We start from the raw sequence: 25087 nt of genomic DNA on the forward strand, positions 1-25087 counted from the left end.
GCTTCCGGTGTTTTGAATGTACTGGCTTCCCTGTTAATTAGTGACCGATTTTCTTTAGCGTCCCTTGTTGCTGCTAAAAACCACAGATGTTAAAAGCTCGACAGGAATCTGGAGCTGAACTAGTAAACGCCGTTTTAACGGCGTCACAATGACGTTTCCAGGTGTTTTGTGAGAACGTAACGTCGGGCTCCTGAACGGTCACAAGTAAACAGGGAAACCAGTTAATCCGAAACACCGTTGGAGCTGCATGACAGCCAGACCTGTTCATGAGTAACTTAAATGTTGCAACAGGAGTTTCTTATCACTTTTTAACCAGAACATGAGCAGAGTCCGCAGTGACTCCTGCAGCTGGTGTCAGTCTGGCTCTGACTCTCAGCAGTCATGTCCTTTGGAGCAGAAGAAGCGCTGTTCCTGCTCGGTTGTGTGTTTGTTTATGTGACTGTCGGCGGCGCTGCGGACTCCTCGTACATCGCTGCAGTGTACGAGCACCGGGTGGTCCTGAACCCGGAGCCCCGCGTGCCCCTGTCCCGGCGCGAGGCCCTGCAGCTGCTGCAGAGCAACCTGGAGATCTACGAGCAGCAGGCGGCACGAGCTGCACAGCAGGTATGGACTGCTCACATGGGGTTGTTTTCAATTCAATTCATTGATTGTTCATTCTGTTTTTCTTGGTGCTGCTTACAAACCTCAAAATAAACTGATGATTCAGAGTAGAAGATGAATCATGTGTGGCACAATCTCTGATCTGTAGTAAACAACAGTGCTTTAGTTACTCTTTAATTCACATTTTTCCTCATTGTTTTCCTACAGTGTTAACCATTCAACACTGTGATTTCCAACCTTTGACCTCCTGACCAACCTGAAGTGGTCCAAATTAGAATTCCACATGTCAAAAGAAAACTATAATAGGACTTAAAATCGGGGGTGTCAAACTCTATAATAATAATAGCATTATAACCTATAGATAAGTTGAACTCTTAATGTGTTTTTGTTTTAGAGCAACAAAGTTCATTTTTATTGAGTTATCCCTTTTCAAAACACAATAAGCCTGAAATTTGACTTAAAACTGCTATTTTAACAATATCATGATGTTTTACAACCTCCAGATCACAAGATATTTTTATCTTCAAAGGCATGAAACATTTGGCCAAATGTAGCTGGAACTCATAATAGGCTAGTTCATATTGTAGTCTGTAGAAATGATCTTTAATGTACACACATTTCTACATATGTCATAAATCTGATCACCTGAACTGAATCCCAGCTGCAAGATGACTCTGCAAACATAACAAAGACCACGACAACACTCATATTTCATTTAAAACAGTTGCTGTTTCTCACACACACACGCACACGCACACACACACACGCACACGCACACGCACGCACACACACACACACACACACACACACACACACACACACACACACACACACACACACAATGCAGACTGTATGGAAACTGGACTGATGACAGTTCCCTCAGTGTTTTTGTGATATCTATATTGTCTGTACATTTCTGATAAGGGGGAACTTTAGGATGCACTCAATTGTTGTGTCACAAAATGGAAGTAAATCTTTAGACATGTTGTTATTCATGTGTTTTTGTGCTAAACTCATACAGAGCTTGTTCTTAGCATTATTCTCTCCTGTCCTAATTCTCTCTGCTTTTCTGTCCGTCTCAGGGTGCTCAGATCCTGGTATTTCCTGAAGATGGTCTGCATGGTTTCAACTACACTCGGTCATCCATCTCGGGATTCCTGGAGACTGTTCCCGACCCTCAACGGGAGAGCTGGAATCCATGCACCCAACCCGGCAGATACAATAACACTGAGGTTAAAGGTCATGCTTGAGGGATGTTATGAGTCAGGATATGGTGGCGTAGGATGACACGACACATTCGTATGGTGTAGATTGATAACAGCACTGGGTTGTCTCATTCATACTAAAAAAAGCACCTCACGTTTGAGTCGTTTAATTTCACAGGTTCTCCATCGGCTGAGCTGCATGGCCCGTCGTTACAACCTCTACCTGGTGGCCAACATGCCCGACCTGCAGCCCTGTCCCCTGCCGACGGCCCCCTCCGCCCCCTGTCCCTCTGACGGTCACTGGCAGTTCAACACCAACGTAGTGTTCAGGTGTGTTGGCGATCTGGGCCGTGTTCCAGCGACTTCATCAATACGAATCACTGACGTTGTCTCCTCTCATACAGTTCAGACGGCCTGCTGGTGGCACGCTACCATAAAAACAACCTCTACTTCGAGGACGCCTTTGACACGCCCCCGCAGACTGAAGTCATCACGTTTGACACACCTTTCGCCGGGAGGTTTGGCCTCATCATCTGCTTTGACATCCTGTTCCATGACCCCACGATAACCCTGGTGGAGAGGGTAGGAAAACACACACACACACAGAAAAACAAGTAAAGAGTGGTGTCGTGTTTGACCCTCGTCTCTTGTCAGGGCGTGCGTCAGCTGATCTTCCCCGCAGCCTGGATGAACCAGCTCCCCCTACTGGATTTAATCCAGTTCCAGCGCGCGTTCAGTCTTGGTCACAACGTCACTCTGCTGGGTGCCAACATTCGTAGTGACCCACTCATCATGACAGGAAGTGGCATCTACACCCCCTTTTCTGCCACCTACCACCACGCTGCCAAAGGTGACCCGGAGGAGGGACGGCTACTAGTGGCCAGGGTGCCACGGTTAGACCCCCTACATGGAGGACAGACCAGAACAAGCGTCGCTGCAGTGGAGGGAGTGGGTGCTCCAGAGTCTGGAGGCTGCCACTCAGACAGCTGTGATGACCCCCCCACTGTTGCCGCTTCCCTCTTGGACCCCTCCTTCATCTCAATCATGATGCACGACCCATTTAAATTTCTCCTTTTGGAGGAGACGGAGGGAAAAATCAAAGTATGTGATGGTGGCTTCTGTTGCCGCCTGCAGTACAGGCGGTTACCACAAAGTGGCAGCACAGAGCTCTACGCTCTTGGTGCATTTGCTGGAACACACGTGGTTAACGGACGCTATGCCTTGCAGGTGGGAACAAGGTGAAATCACAAGACTTAAAACTGCTTTATGTCTTCTGTCCCATTTATGTACGCCGTCTGTGTCCACAGGTGTGTGCGCTGGTTCGGTGTGCACAGCTGGAAGCCGGCAGCTGTGGACAGGAGGTGGAAGAAGCCGAGACCAAGATGGACTTTGTGCTGGAGGGAACTTTCCAGACCAGATATGTCTACCCATCAGTGTTGTCCAGTCGTATGGTTCTGGAGCAGCCAGAGCTCGTGGAGAGAACTGCAGAGGGAAGAGTGACCATGAAACACTCGAACATGACGGGCGGCCTGGTCACTGCCTGTCTGTACGGACGGATGTACCACCTGGACAACAAATGAAGGACTTGAAAAGTTCAGACCAGGCCAGTAATCAGGCTCTGATGGACATATGTTCAGTCTTATTCTTCACTTCAGTTAGATTTGGACAAATACAACATAGTCATTTCAAGGCACTTGACATAATAAAAGATTAACTGACATTATACACATGTCACAGGCATATGTGAGTCCAAAGCTCCAAAACCAGCCGACGCTGAGAGGACGAGGAAGAGACGACAGGATACTGCACAAAGTTAACAGCATACGAGGTTCAACCTATAGCAGCATAACTAAGAAAATGGTTCAGACATGAATCGGTTTGAACTTGGAGCCTTGCCATATCTGATGAGTGAACACATTTGTTGAGTTTTGAAAATTAGGATTTTAAACTCTATAGTGAGTCAATAATGTTCATAACAGATAATCTCTGCTGCTTCTGGATGTACTGGAGGTTATTTTTATTTTCAAGACTAATTGGACACCCTGGTAGTAAGAGATCAGTCGCCCAGTGTTGAATTAATGCATAGATAGAAGGCGAGGCTTTGACACAGATGAGTCCAGTTTTTTATTTTTTGAAGCTGCGAAACACACCAAGTTTAGTAACAGAAAATCACACCGTTTGGTCCTTTGAGAAGTTTGACAGACCGTTTTGTCTGTTCCCATAAGCAGAGAATCAAAATGTTTCCGACATGAAGAATGTATAAGGTGAAAAGTATACAAGTCCAAATACAGATCCCTGAGGAACTCTGTGTCTCACTTTAGTATTGGTTGGAAATTTCTCGACATGAACAAAGTGAAACTACAAACTGAATAAATTATAATCAAATACCTTTATTCATCTGTTATTTAATCTTTACAAACATTGCACCAAGTAGCATTCATTCTCTGCCTGAATGTTGCATATTCCTAAAAAGGCAATATTTATTCATCCATCTCTCTCGCTCACACACACAAACTCATTCACACCGTGTCGGCCACGCCCCCCCCCCGTCTCCAGCACAGAACACAGACATTAAGTAGTTACAGCATTGCAAGTGAACGATTCCTCGGGCCGCCCGTTTCAGGCCGTCAGTGGAGTCCTGAGCCAGCCGTACAGTAAAATGGGTCGTACATCCGCCTGCTGTCAGAATCGTATCTCAAGGATTCAAGCTGAACTTGGAATAAATACACAGGATTCAATGATCACTTTCTCACCAGGGAATCGAGACGTGGCTCCTAAATGTTGACGCAGCTTCGCCAGCGTCCTTGAGTGGCAGTTCAGTGAGTCTGCCGTGATGGCTCAGAGATCTCTGACTAGAAGAAGTACAGCAGGAAATACTTTTCCTCACCTGGTCCCTACGATTGTCCCACTGCTTCATTTTCTTCTTCAGACATTGGTGCCAAGAAAATAATAATAATAATAAAAAAAAAGCAAACAGTTCTCTGAGCTTTCCTCCAGTTGATGCTCTTCTGGTAAATTGAAATGAAATGTCTAAAAAGGCCCAAAACGACTTCAGAAAAATGTCAGCAGAAAATAAGAGTTTGATTTTGAAAACAAAAACATTATTTTAAAATTTAAGAAGACACTGGTCATGTGACCATACAGTGATGCAGTCTGAAAGAAATGTATCGCCTCATTCTACAGTTTAGTACATCGGTTCCCGTGGTTCTGCACCGTAAGGAAACAACCATGTGGTTGACATGAGGGTTATTTTTAGATTAGAATAAGCTTACCTAAAAATAACCAGCTATGATCGTCCTCTCCTGTCAGTGATCTGTTAAGGCTCCTGAGTGTCTGGCTCGCCTGCCAGTGAAGTGGCGCTTCGTCAAAAGGCCCTCAGTACGTCTCTGAATCCGAGTCGTTCAGTTCATCGTCCCCAGAGACGGAGGAGAGCGGGCGCTCGGGCCTGCAGTAGGAGGCGTGGTCGGGCCTCAGGGGGGGCGGAGCGTCGAAGGCCACGCCTTTGGAGATGTGGTTGGAGGTGGAGTGGTGGTTGATGACTGTCTGAGTGAGTGAGAGAGCGGGCAACGCCGCGATGGTGACCATCGGGGAGGTTGGCATCATGGAGTTGAGGATGAGCGCCAAACAGTCGGCGACATCACGGTTGGGAGCGCACGCCAACGCTGGAGTGTAACCTGGGGGGAAGGAAAATAACACTTCATGCTCTGGAAGAACATCTGCATCATGAGTTTGTCAACTGAAAGCTCACCGTTCTCGTCCACCGCTAAGACGCTGGCGCCTTTACCCAGCAGCTCCTGGACCACCACGGTCAGACCCTTCCTGGCTGCCACGTGCAGCGGTCTGCAAGCAGAGGAGGATACATCGTTAACGCAAGTCCAACCAGAGTTTGGACTTTCCACACTGCGGCGGCGCTACGTACGTCTGGAGTGCTGCGTTGGTGCAGTTGATGAGATTCCTGTCGCTGCTTTTCTCCAGAATCAACAAGGCGCTCGTCTCGTGACCCTGAGAAGAGCAGAGCAAAGTTTATAGAGGGCAACTCCCGGTGCTTGGTCGTGTGCTGTGTTTTATATTTCCGGCTGGGTAAAGAGATCGACTATGACCGCTCCTGTACCTGGCCTGATCGCCAATGTCAGCTGACATGGACTCCAAGGTTTAAAATATAAGATGCACCTCAAGACATCTTTGTAAAGTAAATTGTTTTCTCAGTTATTTCTTCACTCATAACATATAAACTAAAAACGGACTGTTTTTTCATTGTAATTGTGATTTTTAAAGCCTCCGGTTATAAAGTAGCTAAATAGCTGCTACCTTGCTGCAAGCCAGATGCAAAGCAGTGTTTCTTTCTGTGTCCTGCAGTGCCAAGTCTGCTTTAGCGCTGCTCACCAACACCTCTGTAACACATGAATGAAGACAGCTGCATGTGAAAAGTTTAAAGATTAACGGAGAGTATTTTCAGGCGTTTCAGTACATATACCGACCCACAGCGTTCGTCTGTCCGTTCAGAGCTGCCATCATGAGCGGCGTCCTGTGCGTGTGTGTGTCCACAATGTTTGCTTGAGCTCCGTGACTCAGGAGGAGCGAAACACACTCCACACGGTCAGAAAAGGCCGCGGCATGAAGAGGCGTCCTGCGTCCACATCAACACAGTTAATGAATGTAATACACGTTTTTGAATAATTCCTTACTATTCAAAATAGGTTTCTGCTTGCGCCTCTTACCGGCCCTTTGAGTCAGTGGTGTTGACAATATTTGCGCCCAGACAGTCAATCAGCATCTCAGCCACTCCCTCATTATCGTTCATGCTGAAACAAACGGCACAACCCGAGCGTATGAATATACGCTCCATCTCAGCACGCATGGATTTCATCCTGCAGTGACCTACACAGCACAGTGCAGCGGGCTGAACAAGTTGCCTTTAATCTTCCTGAATACTTCTTGATCCAGCAGCACCTCCACACATGCATCGTATCCTAGAATAAATATATAACATCAGTCAAAGGAAGGAAAAAACTAACTGATTTGGCTTCATGCAGAGGAGAAACCTGGGAATGTTTGTACCGTTGTAGCAGGCCCAGTGCAGCGGTGTGTAGCCCTGGCCGTCAGTGAGGTGTGTCTGAGCGTGTGAGGAGCTGGACGTCTGCAGCAGGGCACCCAGGACGCCCACGCGGCCGCAGGCCGATGCAAGGTGAAGCGGGGAGCGACCTTGGATGTCTTTGACACATGCACTGGCGCCACGCTGGAGGAGGGCCTCAACACACTCCTCCTGGCCCGTCACAGCCTGGGCGGAAGTACAGAAAGAACTTCAGAAACAAAGCAAAGAAAATTTTATAATAGAATAATCAGTTGATTTTATGTGCAATGAGTGAGCGCTCTCTCCGTTTTTCCAAAATAACATCAACATTTAATATCTGGCAGTTCTTCAGTAACACTTTGTTTTTTACCGTGCACTTTAACAATGTGAGTCACATTAGTGAATCCTAGTACGTCGGTGCAAAACTCTTTCTTTTCATTTTCTGGTTATGGGAGGTGAGCATAAAAATCAGGAATGTTTTGTAATAGTGTGTGTGTGTGTTTAATCTGACCCCTCGATGTAGTGCCGTCCTGCCCCAGCGGTCCTGACTCTCTACGCTGGCGCCCTGACTGAGCAGGGAGAACACACACTCCGTGTGTCCGCTCAGGACTGCCAACATCAGAGGAGTCCTGTGTGGAAATGTTGCACAACATTAATGACACAGTTCATTTCATTTAGTACTCAGATGAAAACAGTTAAAAGCTAAATCAGAGACATAATAAACTAGAGTGAATCTCTCCAGTTGGAGGCAATTCATCTATGCACACACACACACAAACACACTCACTGTCCATTTGTGTCTTGTGCGTCCACGTTAATGTTTTGGTCGTTGTTGGTGACGAGCAGGCGCAGGCACTCTGGGTGGCCATTCATAGCTAGAGCAGACAGAGACACATGCTGACGCGCAACTTATTTTTCCACAACAACAGCAGGTTTTCCATTTCAGAAGCCAGAAAAAATTAAAAGAACCTTCATGTGATGTGTAGGCGTTGCTTTCAGACAGAGGTCTTGTGTGCATACCTGCAGCATGTATGGCTGTCTTTTTGTGGATGTAGTCCCGGGTCATTGGCGAGGCCCCGTGGTGCAGCAGCAGGGAGACACACTCCTGGTGACCCCTGGAGCAGGCCAGACTGAGGGGGGTCCGGCCTTCTGGGCTGCGAACGTCCACGTCTAGCAAGGATGACAACAGTACCTCCAATGCTCCACAGTGCCCGTGGTAAGCCTGAAGGATTCACAGAAGAGCTCTGTCAGGTTCATGTGCTGTTAAAGAGGCCTGGACATTGAAAGGAAAGAGTTTCCTTGACTGATCGATTTCTGAGATCAAGAGGTGGAGATACGATAGAAAAAAAAGAGCCCAGAAGCTGATCAAACATATCAAATTTCATTGAGGTCGTCAGTTTTTAATTATTCAGGCTATAAGATTGAAATGTTAAAGGAGTTTCGTCAACTGCAAGATGTTTTTATAGTCAACCAGCATTTATAATCATTTACTTAAAATTATGTTAAAGAGAAGTTAAAGATTAAAGGTGTTGAATTTTGTACATTTTGTACATTTAAATCATTGTTACAAAACGTAAAACAAATCCAAGATAGTCATACAGTGAATTTGTGTGAAATCTGCTGCCTGCAGAGTCATCACAGCAGACAGTTTCAGAGGTAAATGACAAGCTGACCAATCAGAACTCACCGCCAGATGGAGTGGACTGACTGGGGCCTGGCTCTCCGCCTCACTCATTATATCCGTTCCTGATGTCTCCATTAACTGAAACAAGAAGGTGGTTCACATAGAACAGATCCAAGGTTGAACGTCTCACTTTCACAGAGCGTTTTAGGAGGGGTATTAATAAAATATGAAACAGCTGGGAAAGAGACATTTCAAAGTTTGGACCATTTGGTATTTTCCAGATTTCACAGTTGCTTCCTCTGCCCAGCAGCTGACTCAGTGACTAAACTATCACAAAGTCATTACAAGGAATCCATGCTACAGAAGGTGATTTGTTTTCTCTCACCACATCAAGAGGCGTCTCGCTTGCTATCTGGAAAAAATGAAATGCAAATGATCACAGACTGCTTATTCTCTTTATAACTGTACAGTTATTCTTTGTGTACGCACCAGTTCCAAGCAGAGTGTGCGTCCATAGGCTGAGGCGTAGTGCACTGCACTGAAACCCTGTTTGTCTCTCACTCCTGGATCAGCGTCGTTCCTCAACAGATACTCCACACACCTGACCGAGACGAGGAGATGTCAGATTCAGACGAACACTTTTAACTGAAATCGGAGATCCGTCAATGACAATGAAACAGAAGACTGATCTTACTTTCCATCCATGTCAGCAGCAGCAGCATAATGTAGGGGGCTACAGCCCCTCTGGTCCAGATCATTCACACTCGCCCCGGAGCCCACCAAGGCAAACACACACTGGTAGTTACAGTTGGCTGATGCATAGTGTAGTGGAGCCCTACAGAGTTTTGAGGAACGTATTTGAACCTTTACACATTTCATTTTCAACAGATGCGCCAAACTGAGATAATAGTTTATTCCTGACAATGTAACTTACCTTCCAAAATTGTCTTTCCTGTTAAAGTCGGCTCCTATGTTCAAAAGCAGGTTCAGACACTCCAGGTTCCTGGTTGGAAAAACAAGTTTGCACATCAGTGAGCTGTTTAATAAGTACCTACAGACCACAGTTTCAGTATTATTCCAGATTAAAGTAACAGTAAAGCAATAGGGAAAATACTCACCCTCCAGCTGCGGCAGCATGTAGACAGGTCCTTCCAAAGTCATCAGGGGTGTCTATGACAAACCCTGCACAAATATGCAATGAGCATCAATTTGGATGTCAACTCTGATTCTGCAAGCAGGAATGGTATCAGCATGAAAGCCTGTGTACCTGAGGACAGCAGCTTCCTGCAGCAATCTGAGAAGCCGCTAAGAGCTGCCAGGTGGAGAGGGAACATCCCATGAATGCCTCTTCTGAAAAAAATAAACGGAAAGGAAGACAAGTCATTACAAGGCATGAGGTGCAAGGTGGGAGAGGAAGAGGGCATTTCTGATGACAAAGACACAGAAACACTAGTTTATTGGGACTCCAAACTTTAAGTCATCAACGTGTTGTGGATTTATTTGCGGTTTTTATTACTAAGTCATAAAGTAGATGAAGTGAGAAGAAAAAAACAGATGGTAAAATGTCAGTTACTGACTTGGCGGTGTTGGCTCCGTGCTTGATGAGTGCTGTGATGATGAGTTCATGGCCGTAGCGCGCAGCAATGTGAAGGGCAGTGTTTCTGCTTTTGTCCTCACAGTCAACTTCAGCTCCTACACAGAGACAAGTACAAGATAATAGCTGTAAAATAAGTCATCAAGCAAATCAGGCAACATGCAGGACACTCCAGTTACTTTCCAAACTGATTTAAATTTATGCCTGTGAGTTCTCACCATTTTGAATGAGTGCCTGGGAGCACGAGAACCTCCCATGTGTAGCTGCCATGTGGAGGGGAGTCTTACCATCCTTACTCTGCAGATCGAAGGAGAAACGAGGATAGTGGAGATATTTGTAAAGTATGATTATCAGCGCTGCAGTACATGTACAGCCACATGACAGCAATAGCTGATCCACGTGCTCGTCCCAAAAATGTAATATTAAAAAAATCAAAGTGAACACACGCACACACAAACACATAATCTCTGAGCAGCTTGCTGCCTGAGGGTGTCCCATCTCCTCCCCCATCTTCCATATGGCCTTGCATCTTGGGGCTGTAGGGGCCTAATATCAGTTTCCATCACTGCTCTAAAAGTGTTAACCACACTGTTGGTGCTTTACTGAGTCGGATTCACATTGGTAGGAGACCAGAGCACTTTAAATGGTGTTTTTATCATTTCTAATGTACAAACATCGACTCCAGTCACGCTACTTTAAAATAAAATCCTGTTTCCCAACTATTTGGATGCGTTTCAGTGCTTTTATGGGCGTGTATTAGCATAGGAACATACCTGCATATTGATGTGAGCTCCATGGGCCAAAAGCAGCTCCTGGCACAGCGCCCCCTGGCGGGAGGAGGAAGCAAAATGGAGAGCGGAAAATCCTCGCTCGTTCACCTGAAACCGTGCAGCAGTTAGACACGGCTATCTCGAACATATCATCTGGCAGGGTGACGCAAACACACCTGGTTGACGTTGGCTCCTGCCTCAATGAGCTCACCGACCACCACGTCCTGTCCGTTGTAACAGGCCAGATGAAGCGGTGTGTTTCCATAAGCATTCACCTCATTTACCTAAGCACAGAGGAATTCTGCATGGTGAGGAACAGTGCATTTTAACAATATAACAAATATATTGGATGCTGAATATTCTAACTACAGTAAATTGTGGCAGATTAAAAAAAAACAACTAAAAAGCCTTGATGGATATCCCATGTTATGCATGGCAACCCCTGGTAAACTATATAATAACCAAAAAGTACAGCCTGTTCAACTGTAACTATTACTTTATAGAAGACTTAAAGCTGAGGAATTCCATCCTCAAGCTGAATTTAGAGCAGAAACTTCTGTGGATGTGCTATAGTGTAAAGTGGCTATTGTCATTTGTATACCTCAAGAAAAACTGCAAATACTCAATTAAATTTTTTCATCTGAGTGACAATTACAACAAACTGAAGCTCAGTAACAGTAGTAACTGTCTGGACTTATGTGGAGCTACATTGTACGTTTCTGCTGTGAGATAAGCTGAAGGACACCAGCTGATATTATCAGATTAAAGTTAACTGTAATTCTAAGAGAATGGCAGCATATGGGATAAAAAAAAAAAAAAAAAAAGCTTTTTAAAAAAATATACATCTTTATTGTGGTTAAGTTTTTTTTTTTTTTTTTAAAGACAATAGAAAAAATATTTTAGTAGGAGAGGACTACAGTGTGTAACAGCATATTAAGGCCTTCAAACCCTTCTTCTGTTTTATGTGCATTAATTCAAGCATGTGTACTGACATGGACGCCGAGGCCCAGCAGGTAGTGCACTGTGCTGCTCATGCCGCTGGATGCAGCAGCATGAAGTGGTGTGTATGCCTTCTTGTCTTTACAGTCCACCTCAGCTCCACTGGCCACCAAGAACTTCACCACCTCAAGGTGACCTGATCCAGAGAAACCACAACAACAAAATAGTAAGAGATGAGACCAATTCCGTAAAGTCATAGAAGTTAGCTCATCTGATTTATTTAGTACAATAATCTTACCCATGTATGCTGCCCAGTGGATGGCTCGCCTGTCCTTTTTGTCAAAGGCGTTGATGTTGGCCCCTCTGGACAGTAAAAGCTTCACCATCTGAAACAGAAATGGAATGTAATAGATGCTAATATATGTATTTCCGTGTTGGTTTTTAGAATAGAAAGCGACCAACCTCTACGTGACCACTGAAGGCAGCGTGGTGCAGGGCGGTGCGTCCTGCACGGTCAGACACATTGACGTTGCTGAGCAGTGGGACCAACGCCTCAGCGCAGCGTACCGCCTTGTTGCTCGCTGCCACGTGGAGCGGCGTCTGCCAGTTCTTGTCCCGAGCATTAACATCTGCGCTGTGCTTCAGCAACACTGCCACTGCATCCTGCGTGGAAAGTGAGTTTGGGTCAGACTATTGTACATGCCAGAGTGTGCAGGTGGCTGTGTGGTGTTTAAATACATTCTTTGCTATTCTTAGGGGGTGTTCAAGCTGAAAATAGCACTGAGAGGGTGAAACAACAGAGGAGGCAGGGTTGGTTTAGGCATGTTGCCCAGGACTAAGAAGAACAGGTAGACATGTGAAGGATTTATGAAGCACGTGCCCAAAGACGGCCTTTTATAATCTGTCCAGGAAAATTCAGAACCAGACAATATTGAACTGTATAATTCTCAATCACAAAATAAAGCTGTTCAACGACCTTTTCTCGCAATCAATTTTCAGTTATTTTTTGGGGTCAGGATGCACCACCTGGTCAGAGCTGCTCTATAAAATGCACGTTGAATAAATCACTGAAAGAGATTGTGAAGAGTTGTTTTATTGAAAAGTTGAGGGTTACTACAATTGGAACTTCAGTGATCACTTTACATGAGGTCATTTTACTAATTTACATGAGCAAAATCAGGGATTCATAGATGGTGTAAATGCTCATTTGAAAGTCTTAACTTTCTACCGTAACAGCAACTTCTGGCTCCAAGATACCGTGTTGTACAATTTGATGATATTTGGGTGTGTGTGTGTAAGGCAAGGCTAGGCAAGGCAAATTTATTTATAGAGCACCATTCAAACAAAAGGCAATTCACAGTGCTTCACAACCTATAATATGTAATATAATTATAGTTAATCATTTTGGTAATCTATTTTTAGATGGCAGTTCACATTTGGGACAGAGCATTTTGATTCAGTTTAGACAGAGCATCTGTCTGATCTATTTTCATAATCATGTTTTTTCCAGACATTCCCATTTTTCTCCACATTAACAAACGTTTTTGTGCTGTGAAAAAGTCTTTACTGCTGGCACACATTACATTTAATCTTCAATAAAATTTCCTTTTCATTTCCTATATTTTCTATTAATCATTCATTTGGGCTTCGTCTGTTTTTAATTGTCGCTTCCAATCTCATGTCCCAACCAAAGCAGTCCTCGTCCTCTTAATTGTTATTTTATCTTGCTCGTATCCAACGCAACATAAGCATATTTAACCTACAGGCACAAATAATGTAACCTCAAAATTCTGCCTTGAAGCCAGGTTACATCTGATTTCACAATAACGATTTATTCCTCCTGTCGCACTAGATAAAGATGACATATGTACTTTAGGTGGTAATATAACTAAGAAGGTAATTTAAAAAGGCATTCAGTTTATTTAAATAAGCATTGGCCTATCCCTAGGAAGAAAATTTGAAACTCATTTCATTGCTTCTGGCAGTGATGACTCGAGTTGCATGGAAGCCAGGAGAGTAGACATTAACATGTGTGCTAGTGTAATGTGTTACCTCGCTACAAGAAGCCACTGCTCTGTGAAGAGGAGTCAACCACTTGTTATCTTTGGCATTAACTCTGGCTCCTTTGAATGAAGAAAAAAAAAACACACACACACACAGGACAGTGGGAAGGCAGAAATTGTTAGTTAAATGTTAACAATAGCAGATATAGAAAGAAAAAAACACCATGGATATTGGTCACTGGCCTATAGACAAACTAATTTAAAAAGGCTTTTCACTTGACTTATGGGAGACACGGGCGACCCAACAGTGCCTGGAAGATATAAAACGGCCCTGATCCTCTTTGGCGCAGCTCGAGGGTTAAAATAGCCCTGAAGCTGCACCTGTTGCAAGCCCTTCACATTATTGAAAAACACTGAACGAACACACACGCACAAGCATTCCACCCTACTCTTGTGTTACGCTACTGTAAGCCCCACCTCCTACTCAACTTCTTAAATCACTTCACACAGAGATATAAAGACTTCTTTCAGATGACTGATAAATCAGGGGCAGAGTCACTGAGACACTGCCACAGTTGTAAAGCAGCGAGCAGTACAATGAGATCATTGAGAGAACAGGGAGCTCCACATGAAAAAGATTTTCGGACACAAGCTTCAATTTTGTATCTTTATATGAGAAACGACTTAATTTATGGTTCATTTTTATGTTTATCGGAATGTACTGTTTAATGTAGTGAAGAATAACAGGTTGCAGTGTGTACCTGAGAGGATGAGCAGTTCAATGATCTCTGCATCTCCCAGATAGGCTGCAGCATGCAGCGGCGTCCGCTTCTCATTGTCCTGAGGGAACACCACAATATATATTAAAAAAAAAAAAAGTGTCAGCACTTCGTCTTTATGCAATATGAACACAGGTCATTCAGACTCGTACAGCAGCGAGAACATGTGACGTGTCAAAACAAAATCTATTGACCTTACACTGTTGCAGACCACAGGAAACATGAGACTTGTGCCAAGAAGAAGAAAAAATCCATCATCTGGTCACATTGACTCTTCATGCCACTCCGTCACTAACCAACACGCTCCACGGCTTCACCCCATACTCTTTAAGCTCAGCAAAGAGCAATCAGCAAATTGGGGCTATAAATGCCACGTGACTGCAATACGCGAGGGCCAGTGTTGCTGACTCCAGTGGGATGCAGTGTGTCAACCCAAGTAATTAAGTCCAACAGAAAGGCAAAGAGCATCAACAGAAAACCAAAGATGACAAGAAAATTCTGAATATCCTTGATTCAGAAGGGACACAGGGTGAACAAATTAGGTAAAAAAAAGACAAATCGGTGAGGAGATCCATCTCGGAGGTTCTAATGTCATAAACAATCTATACGTCTTGCTTGATGGACAGCAATATAAAAGTAGAAACAAAGTATGCTGACACGAAGTGCACTTAGACAGGTGATCGATCAGTAAGAACCAAGATCGATTGTAGCCGGCCCTCCAACTGCTGCTCTAGAGAAAATAATATACAAGGGCGTGACTTACCTGAATGTTGACATCCTCTTTCTTGAATATGAGGGAGCGAACTTCATCTGGGTCCACGTTGAAGATGGCTTTTAACAGAGATGGCTGTGGAGTCAAAAAGATGAGAAGATGATGATGATGTTCAGTACATGATCTTCAATTTGGAAAGCCCTCAATTTCTCTGCTGACCACTGCGTTACCAGTACAAGTTATGAGCTGCAGTATAAGTGAGCCCTTTACAAACAGCCAGTACAAGAGAGAGTCATTGGCCACAACTGGCTGTTACCTATTTTCTTCTGGAAGCAACAAAGGTACACCAAAAGACGGCACACTCAGAATCTGACTGTAAATATTGAGCTGAAAAATGCTGAAGGCATCGTAAACAAAGGTATTTCCTCTATTTCATAACATGTGTATAATTCACACAAGGTGCTCATGTTCTCCATGAGGTGATTATAACTTTTACCAGAAGGAGGAAGCTGCAACTGAATGAGTGAGACAAACCATAGTGCAAACACATGCTCTCTGAGCTGAGCCGTGTTTCATCAATGCTCAACTGCGTCAATGTAAACAGTTGGCATGAGTGTAAGAGCATCGTGCTGCCTGATACTGAGTGGGATTTGTAAACACTGGTGCTGCGCAGTCATGACGGAAGTGAAAGTTTATACAGCAGTCACCACAAACTTAAAAAATAAACCTAATGAATCCTAAGAGTCAGCACTTCATTTGATTCAAAAAGTTAAATTGTTTTCAGATCAAAATTTGACTCCACTGGTGTGAACAATCAAATTCAAATTTGACAACAGAACAACTTCATATGTTTATCCAGTTTCTCTAGTTCCATGCCATAACCTGCACACTAATGTACTATAACAACTGATATTGGACAATTCATTACAATGACGAGCCTGAAACGGTACCACCGGGACTAGAACTATAAATCTGACACAAACATTTCAACAACTAATAATGAACCATTATAGCAAACAGTTTATTGGCTAAATTATGTCTCTAAAAGCAATTAGCTAAATACTTTTGAAAGAGGAATAGTACCAATTATATAAAAGTGATGCCTTGTTTTTTTAGAGATGCAATAATTTGAGAAAATGCACTGAAAAACTGCACAAACAACACTGAGCAAATCCGAAAGTGAAAAGACATCAATTAACACCACTCAATATTCATACTAGTACTAGCAACTGAGGCTACCATTAGTATAATACAATGCTATGATGTTGACCTGCACATTCCTCATAGCCTCTTTGTTTTCCCTGAGCGACCCTCTTTCATTTTGCCTCAACTAAAAATAAGTGAGCTTGTGCATCATGCTGGCATCTGTTTCTGACCTATTACACTGAGGATCACGGACACAAAGTGAGAGGCTGTCGTCAGGGCCAGCACATCATTTCCTCCCATTTTCTTAGTATCTACTTAAAAAGCAGCTATCATTATAAGGAAAGGCTTATTCCCATCTTTATAGGGTGGGGTTGTCCTTCATACAAGCAACACTGGAGACAACAAAGACCAGGACTGGCTAACAAGCTGAACAAAACCGGTAGTTTTTTCACACAGCAGGACTACACTGGTGGTTATACTGCTGCTATATATAGTGCTGGATAACATGTATTGGCAGTGTATTGCATTTTTATACAATGGAACACATAACTGTGCACCTCTCATGTTTAAACCTAACACCAGGTATGAAACGTGAAGTGACCACAGTCACTGTGGATAAGCCCTGATAGAAGGCACGTCCTCCATCAGATCAAAATTTAGCCAAGTGTAATTTGATCAACAAAGAAGCCGGGAGCACGGCCCATCTCACCTTGTCATCCTGAGCGGCAGCCTTTCGAGAGGCATGATGGGATCTGCGGTCTGGGGAAGATTTAGGCCGAGGAGGTGGGGATGAAGAGGAAGGCTCATCCTCCTCTACCTCCTCCAGCACTACGATACACACACGGCTAGCCCGCTCTGACCGCATCAGGAACAAACACTCAGAGACAGCACGGTCGCTCACGCACTCCCGCGCTTACTCATTCAGACACATAAATACACCGTGTTCCCGTCTTCCATATGTGCGCAATCCCGGCGTGCAGGGCTCAGAAATAAATCCCAGTGACATGGTGATTTCCTTGTAAACACACACTGCCCATCTTCATTTAAAATCCAATGTGAAATCCACTTCTGTCCTTTATCAGTCAGTGCTGCTCTGCTGCATGTCCCCTCTCCTCCGGTGCCGTCTCTCTAACCAGCACTCACGGTCTCAGCGAGCACCGGCAGCGGAGACGGCAGGGAATTCCTCTGCGTAATGGTGGCGGTGAGAGGCATGCGGCAGAATGAGCCTGGGCTGCCTAGCAGCACACAGGAAGCTACATATCCTCGCTGCTGTGCTGCAGCCAGGGACACACACACAAACACACACACATACACACACACACACACACATGCGCGCGCAGACCCTGTGATTAGCGTAGACGGGGGCAGCAGCACCCAATGTACGCGTGGGTATGCATCGCTCATTTCAGGCAGACTGCTGAAGGCAGCTCTTTCAAAAGAAGAGAGTGAGAGAGAAACATGGAGGGGAGGGCAGAGAGGGAAGGAGAGAGAGAGCGAGAATGAAAAGAAAAGGGGCAAACAGGGATACGGGGGGGGGGACTGGAGAATAAATGCAGGCACCACAAGTACTACGCATCAACAAACCTTGCAGAGGACCACAGCAAAAATAAACTCAGGGCTGGAAAAAAAGCAAAGAATGCTAATTGGGAGGAAACAGGAGGTCAAGATGGACAATAAAGAAAGAGTAATAGTGAAAGAATGAAAGACAGAAAAGAAAGAAAACCATTTCTGGTCATAATTCATCATACTGGAATTAAAAAAGAATGCAGCTGGGCACTTATCTGTACCATTCTGACGATTTAAATCAGCTCCACAAGTAAAATAAGGATACATATCCAACATGATAAAAATGAAGTTAATTATTGCAGCACTATAAAAAAGGATGTTTGTTGGCCTGCTACTTTTCGCAAAGTGGTTGTGTACAAAAGAAACACTACTATCACAAAAAAAAAAAACAACACTGCTGAAGGCTGAAAGGCAATTGCCAAAGTTTAGACCATATAAATCTGAAAATAATCATGGAGCAAAATGTGTTATCCAGAGTCAGTCAGAAAATCTTTGAGGTATATGCTGGCCAGTTTAAAGGAGTTCTTACTTTCCTGTTCCACCGTCGTCATGTTGCTAAGAGTCCTGACCTGATTTCACCTGAAAACGTCTGGAGAAGACTGAAAGGATGCTCGCACGCTAACAAGAACTTGAACACAACACAATGTTAGAGTGTAAAACTAGTGCACAAGAGTTAGAAGGATCTAGATCAGACCTGGGCATTGTACAGGCTGCCAGCCACGCAAAACCCTTTAGCTGCAAGGGGTCAATGAGAAATTGTCAGTCAAATGAAAATAAGTTTAGATGTTACATGGAATACAACATAAAAAAATTTTTTTTAAAAAGAAGCAGCTATAATTTTCCATTAAATTTGGTTCACATTTACGCATCTTGATTGTGTTAAAAAAAAAAATACATACACGACAGAATCAGTAGCTTGTCCATATCTTGTAATATACTACCTTTTTAATAAAACAAATATTCACATTGAGCAGAATTAGGCAGAACATTCGGTTCATCCCTCTGCAATGGTCTTAGTTTTTAATGACGCTCCCTTCCGGGAATGATTTGACAACCTAGATGTAAACGTCCTCGCTTTTGTAGTTGCAAACATCTTCCACAACAAAACAATAGAGAGGATTTTAATGTTTACATTTTTTTTAACCTCACTGTATAACAACTGGAAACATTGTGATTGTACAGGGTTGATTGATATAATTTTAAATCTAGAATTGAAATTTAAGAATACCAGTATTTCTGACCAACAGTGTCATGGGAGAAAGGAGAGTTATGACCCTGATTTGATGTGCAACTGCATTGAGGTCACGAGTTGGACTGCAGTGAACCACAAGAGGTGATTTGACTGTAGTGACTAAATTGAAAGTGAAATAACGGTCTTCTAGTAACAGAATGGTGGTGCATTGCAGCCGCTTCCTATGTGAAACTGGACTATCTCCAGAAACCAGTGTCATATTGTTTGTTGAAATCTTTAACACGGTGGATTTATGGATGTTTACAACTGGAATCATATGACTGCTCAAAGACCTGTCTTAAAGATTTAGCAGCAATCCAACAAAGCCCTAATGTTTGGTGTACATTACTATGATGAGAAAAAAACAGAAGCTCCTTATATTTAGTTTTACAGTCAAGTTTGAGGCTTCTAAAAAACACTGACTCACACAGTGTGGTGAAAATAAAAACGTGGGTTACCCTGCGGAGCAGTTTTTAGAATTTGCTCAATGAAATTTACGTGGTACACACATTCTGAAATAGAAGTGGACTTTCTTTCTCAATTTAAAAGAATAAAAGTAAATGGATACCAGATCGGTGTGTGTGTGTGCTCCAGTAGTCACTTTAGTGTATCGATGGCATAACTTCAAAAGTCCCCATCTCCTCATTATAAAACTGGAACAAACTGGCTTTGCCAGAGAATGTGAGGGCAGCTAACAAGACCAGTCTGTACGTGTATGTGTGTGTGTCTCTGTCTGTGTGTGTGTGTGTGTCTCTGTCTCGTTCATATTCAACACAGATCCTGAAAAGAGCCATCTTGCCAAGCCACACAACCCTATTAACTCTGAGGGAGGGACGGGATAAGAGACAGAGAGAGGCTCATTTTGTTGGAACCTAAATTTTGAGTCAAATGGACGAACCATTTAGAAACTTAATATGAAGCACAGCCTACAATCTCTCTGCTCCTCCTTCAGCAACTGAGTTGACAACAGAGATTTGCATCAAAAGCAAAAACAAAGAATGTTGTTTGGGAAGCAAAATATATAAACAAACAACCAAAGCTCTGTCTATCCCACTTAGCATTGGGGATACTCTCAGCAGTGGAGCCCAAAGATATTTACAAAGCAGATTTGTTGTAATTTGCCAAACAAAAAGAGTCTTTCTCTGAGCTCTTTGTGTATCTGAAGATGTAATCAGCATAAGCAAACTAGGGAAGCATGCAGAACAAGCTGGAAAAGGTTTACTTGCCGTATATAAATGATCAGGAGCAAAGACGGATGAACATAATCAGGCCAAAAGTGACAAATGACAACTGAAAATAAAATAGAGATAGTGATGTGCTGGGTTTGTGTTTCAGTGTGGTAAGCAGAACATAAACGCCTGCTCCATTAATGCTGAGATGGGGTGTTGCAAAAAAAAAAAAAAAAAAAAACACACAGAAGGTGAACCTGATCTCACTGCAGCAATAACAAGATGCAGTCACAATATTATCACAAATAGGATCACATAATAACACCAGAGAGCTGATGTGAAAAGGCTCTTATGAGAGTGAAAGTGTACAGGCTTGTGGGACCTCTGCTCTAACCCTGCGACAGGATGCACTGTGTGCAACGTAATCCTGGTGCAAAAACACAATGGCCAGCACGTGTGTATGTGTGTGTGTTGGCACACACTGCCATAGACAGCAACCAATGAAGACGCTGACATCAAGAGTTTTCAGAGCTTTCAAAGATCAAGCGATGGTGATCCATATTGGAGCCTCACGGCTGTGACACGACACGCATGGTATGCACGACCCGACCACGGTGACATGTGATCTATTTACACGCTCCAACACTCAGAACAGTTTGGCCCAGAGGCACTTTGCTCACATTTTTTTTTGGGAGGGTATATTTCACAGCTTTTAACAGTGTATGAACACACTGTAGATTACAGCACTAACTTTGTGGGGGGAAAAAAAACTTGTATTAGGGCCAAAGCCATTAGTGACTGAGGAAAATTGTGAGTCCTGAGGCTATATCATTTAAGAAGCTGAAACTGAGAGGCAAATCAAAGATGAGTCATCATCATCCTCAAATATGAACTGATGCCAAGTCATTTCAAGGAAGTACACTTTGTGTTGTGTTCAAATAAACTGTCGATGTCTGATGAGCACACACTCATAACAACACAAATCTTAACTCAGTACTATCTGCAGTGGACAAAATCTCAATCACTTTTTCAATGCAACATGAGAGTCGAGCCAAACGTCCACATAAAATATCTGCTCATGATTTGCGTTCATTAGACAAACAAACATAAGAAAAAAATAAATGTTCATTTTGGTGTAAAGTCTTATGTGAGATATGTTAATCTTCCATCTTAAAAGGAGCTTTCCCCCCTCTCCTCATTCACATTGGCTGGTTTGGACACTGACTGGTTCCTAAGCAACAGGACGCCCCCTAGAGGCCAAAGAAAAATGTCTGCCAAAAGTGACACTCACGCTTGTCTCCAGTTTGGCTCTATCCTGTGTGTGACTATTTTTGTCTCTTTGTCTTTTTCTCTGTCCGCAAGCAGCACAGAGAACAATGGAGAATGGAGAGGGGGATCTAATCACACACAATCTCCTGTTTGCTGCTCAGAAAACTGGTCAGTCCGGGACGGGCCGCAGAGCCGCACCACCGCTGACCCACTTTGATGTCACATCGGCGCTCCGACAAACTCAGCAAAGCTTCAAAACACCACTATTCAATCAGATCCGGTCAGGTTTTCACTTCACACAATCTGATAAATATTACTGACAAATCAACAGTTTACAGATCCTAAAACTAATTACAATTACATTTAAAAAAAAAAAAAGAAAACCAAAACAAGTGTGATTTTTCAACAGGACTTTCAAAATATTTGGAATATTCACCTTATAACTTAAATAATTTTTAAGCAAGAAATACATCTTTCATTGACACTGACCAAGTGATTTGTTTTTCAAATCGCATCCATAGCCTGCTCATCTTTAACGCTTCTTCATAATACCTATGCCACAGCTGTTTCTATGTAATAGCATGTGAAAATTAAGATTCTTACTAGGATTGTCATCTTGAAATGTTTCATATTTAAAAGTGGCCTTGTGATGCACTGTATTATGTTGGAAGGTGTTCCTGATGTTCTAATATTCTCAGGTATTTTAAATAATGATGTGTTGATCACATACAAAACCAACTTTTTGATGTAAACAATCTCTTTCTCCTCGTTTCTGACCTGAATGCGGTTTCTTCAAAATAAAAATTGAACTTTACCCATTTTGTTGTGTTGGTCTCTCAGTTGTTTCACTGTAAATAGTTCAACGTTAGTAAAATGAGGGATTGGCTCTTTTTTGTCAAGTTACGATGCTGGTCTGCTTGTATCAAATAAAATGATTTTGCTTTATATACATTTTTTTGTAGTCCAGAACTTCTGTTTATAATTTCTTTTTCACCTGCAGCTTACAGGTTTTCATGCATTTCATGATATAAAGTACTTAAGTATATAATGTACTAAGAACTATATTAACAAATATAAATAAATCAATGCAAGTTTTGTTCCGGTAAGACAAAAATTAAAAAGGGTCGTTTAAGAAAAAAAAAAAAAAAAAAGCCTTCCAAATAGTTTTAAACTGACCCGTTTGATGCTTTTAACAGCTTAAAAAAAATAAAAAATAAAAGATTTTTAAAAGATTGCTATAATACACTCCGACTGGTTGGCGGAGATTGGTTTTTCAGTTCGAGTGAAGTTCCTCTAGTTTTTCACTAAAATAGTGGCTCAATAGTTTCTCTATTGAACAGCAAAGCAGGAAGTTAAAACGTGGGGTCTTTTTGGCTGTTTTTATTTTTTATTTTGTAGCATCGTGTTCCATGTTGAGCATATCATCTGGAAATGAAGCATTCTACGTTATGTTTACTGTGCCACTAATACATTTCATGGATATGTTTGACATTATTTTTGGAGTAGAAAATCAATTTGACCAACAAAAAAAATCAGAAGGAGTGAAGTGCAACACACCCAGGGGGTGCTGGGGGTCAAGGGTCATGCTCAGGGACCCACAGTTAGTGTTGGGATACAAAACTCGGAAAACAAGCTCAATTCTCTCAACTTTAGACCGCCAATGCCCTAGTTAAAACTCCTTAACAATCTCAAGCAAAACTGAACAGGTTCCCTTTGTGAAGACTGGATCATGTTAAATCAGTGGATTTCAAAGTATAGGGGGAAGAGCTTGGCAATGCCACTGGAAAAGAAATCGGGGGGGGGGGGGGGGGGGGGGGGCTTTTTCCTGAATTGTTCTTTCCATTCCACTTTAGAGAATAATTCAAACAAACAAAACAAAGGTATGGCAGTTGCAGAGTACATACAAACACTTTGCAGATATTTCAGATAAAAAGAATCTTACAGCACAAGAACAATCAAGTGGTTGTTGTTTTTAATTGCCTATGATTATAATAGCATTACAATGTGGGTAATATTAGGAGCCAGGCATGTCTGTGTGGAGTTTGTATGTTCTACTTGTGTGTTTGCGCTTGAGTTTCCTACAGGTACCCCGGTTTCTTCCCACAGTCCAAAAACAGGCATTTTGTATAGTTCCTCTAAAACGTCATGCAATTACACCTTGGTCACCATGTCTGACTCCAAACACAGTACAGCAGAAGAAGCAAAAGAACAAAAAACTTTTTGGTGAAAAGACAATCAAGATGAAATTCATTACTTGGAGACTAATAAATATGGTCTCTTGATGTTTCAAAAAGCCTCCAGCAGCAGTGTCCACAACTGCTGATCTGAGGGTCTGACTTGGTGGGCAGTGCACAGCTGTGGACTTCAGAGCAACACCACCTGCTATTTTAGTCTGACAGCCTTTCTTATCTGCAGCAACAGGTGACTGCCTGCCCAAAGCTGCCCCAAACTAAATGTGCAAGGATCTGAAAAGCGGACAGCTGACAAAGCAAACACCCGGGCTCCTGCAACTCGGTTTAATTGTGCAGTTTAATGAACAATCGTGCTCCAGATTAATTTAGTAACCGAGCAGCAAGGGGGGCCGGTACAGCGGCTGGTGCAGCTGGTACTCCCGGGCTGCTAATTAACGTTAGCAGGGTTAGCCACCCTGATAACCTCGGAGCCATCCAGCTGTGATGATCACCGACACATCACCAGTCCAAAAACATCGATTTAAAAGGAAAAATAAATAATAATAAATAAATAAAAAAGCCATAACGCGGACGTGTTGGTGTGAATTCCGCATTAAACTGCGTGGAAGTAAATCCAGCGGGTCGGGAAAAGGTTTCATCTCTGAGGGGAACTGTTGTTGTGTTTACCGCCGCTAGCTAGTCGGCTAACATGTCAGACGTTAACTCCGCTTCACGAGAACAACGATGCTACGTTAGCTCGTGCGCTTAACACCAATTCTCTAACCCGCCGTCAGCTTTGAAGTCACCACAAAACACACAAAAACAACTGTTTAAATTCTGCAAAGTGAAGCGAAACGACAAGTTAAAACGACTCGGTGTTGGCGGACTACATCTGGTGTGATTAACAAAGCGAGCTTTTTTCTTATCAGTTTTAAACGGGGGTATACATTTCTATGTGAGAAAATAAGACAAACAAACGTTAGCTAGACGGAAAGCGATACCTGGTCTTGTATCTTCAACACAGCCATATTCCCCGAGTGAAGCCCAGGAAGGTGGAGGAGGAGGAGGTGGAGGCTGTGGGTAGCTGGACGGGGGAGTTACAGTAAAGTAACCGTGGGGGCGGAGAGGGTGAGCGGAGGGTTCGGAGCGGAGTGAAGCGGCGCGGCGCTGGCTGCCTCCCTGCTTCTCCCCCCTTCCTCTCCTCCTTCCTGTCAACACATCCCCGGAGACCCGCGGCA

The 25087-nt window shown here is 43.2% G+C and overlaps 2 protein-coding genes across 3 annotated transcripts; one reads left to right on the forward strand and one right to left on the reverse strand.

The window, feature by feature from the left end:
* Positions 1-4196, forward strand: btd (biotinidase). The gene is made up of 6 exons (XM_080485755.1): positions 1-603; positions 1683-1832; positions 1984-2135; positions 2210-2387; positions 2460-3032; positions 3113-4196. The coding sequence occupies exons 1-6, from the start codon at positions 382-384 to the stop codon at positions 3383-3385; spliced, it is 1548 nt and encodes a 515-aa protein (XP_080341881.1). The 5' UTR covers positions 1-381; the 3' UTR covers positions 3386-4196.
* ankrd28a (ankyrin repeat domain 28a) lies at positions 3910-24980 on the reverse strand (the record flags this gene model as incomplete). Of its 2 annotated transcripts, none has more annotated exons than XM_080485749.1 (29): positions 3910-5479; positions 5554-5645; positions 5725-5807; positions 6114-6196; positions 6284-6432; positions 6524-6607; positions 6688-6775; positions 6864-7083; positions 7388-7505; positions 7664-7751; positions 7897-8098; positions 8564-8638; positions 8886-8912; positions 8990-9101; positions 9195-9335; positions 9435-9503; positions 9619-9682; positions 9768-9850; positions 10078-10192; positions 10313-10391; positions 10868-10972; positions 11041-11148; positions 11857-11999; positions 12102-12189; positions 12266-12466; positions 13856-13926; positions 14568-14646; positions 15349-15432; positions 24851-24980. In XM_080485749.1, 29 exons carry the CDS (start codon positions 24875-24877, stop codon positions 5181-5183), a joined length of 3177 nt encoding a protein of 1058 aa, XP_080341875.1. In that variant the 3' UTR covers positions 3910-5180. The 2 variants fall into 2 exon arrangements, with proteins under 2 accessions (XP_080341875.1, XP_080341876.1); XM_080485750.1 differs by lacking the exon at positions 24851-24980 and adding an exon at positions 17153-17308.
* Positions 24981-25087: the final 107 nt, after the last annotated feature.

Source organism: Lipophrys pholis (genome assembly GCF_963383615.2).
Source record: "Lipophrys pholis genome assembly, chromosome: 17".
NCBI lineage: Eukaryota > Metazoa > Chordata > Actinopteri > Blenniiformes > Blenniidae > Lipophrys > Lipophrys pholis.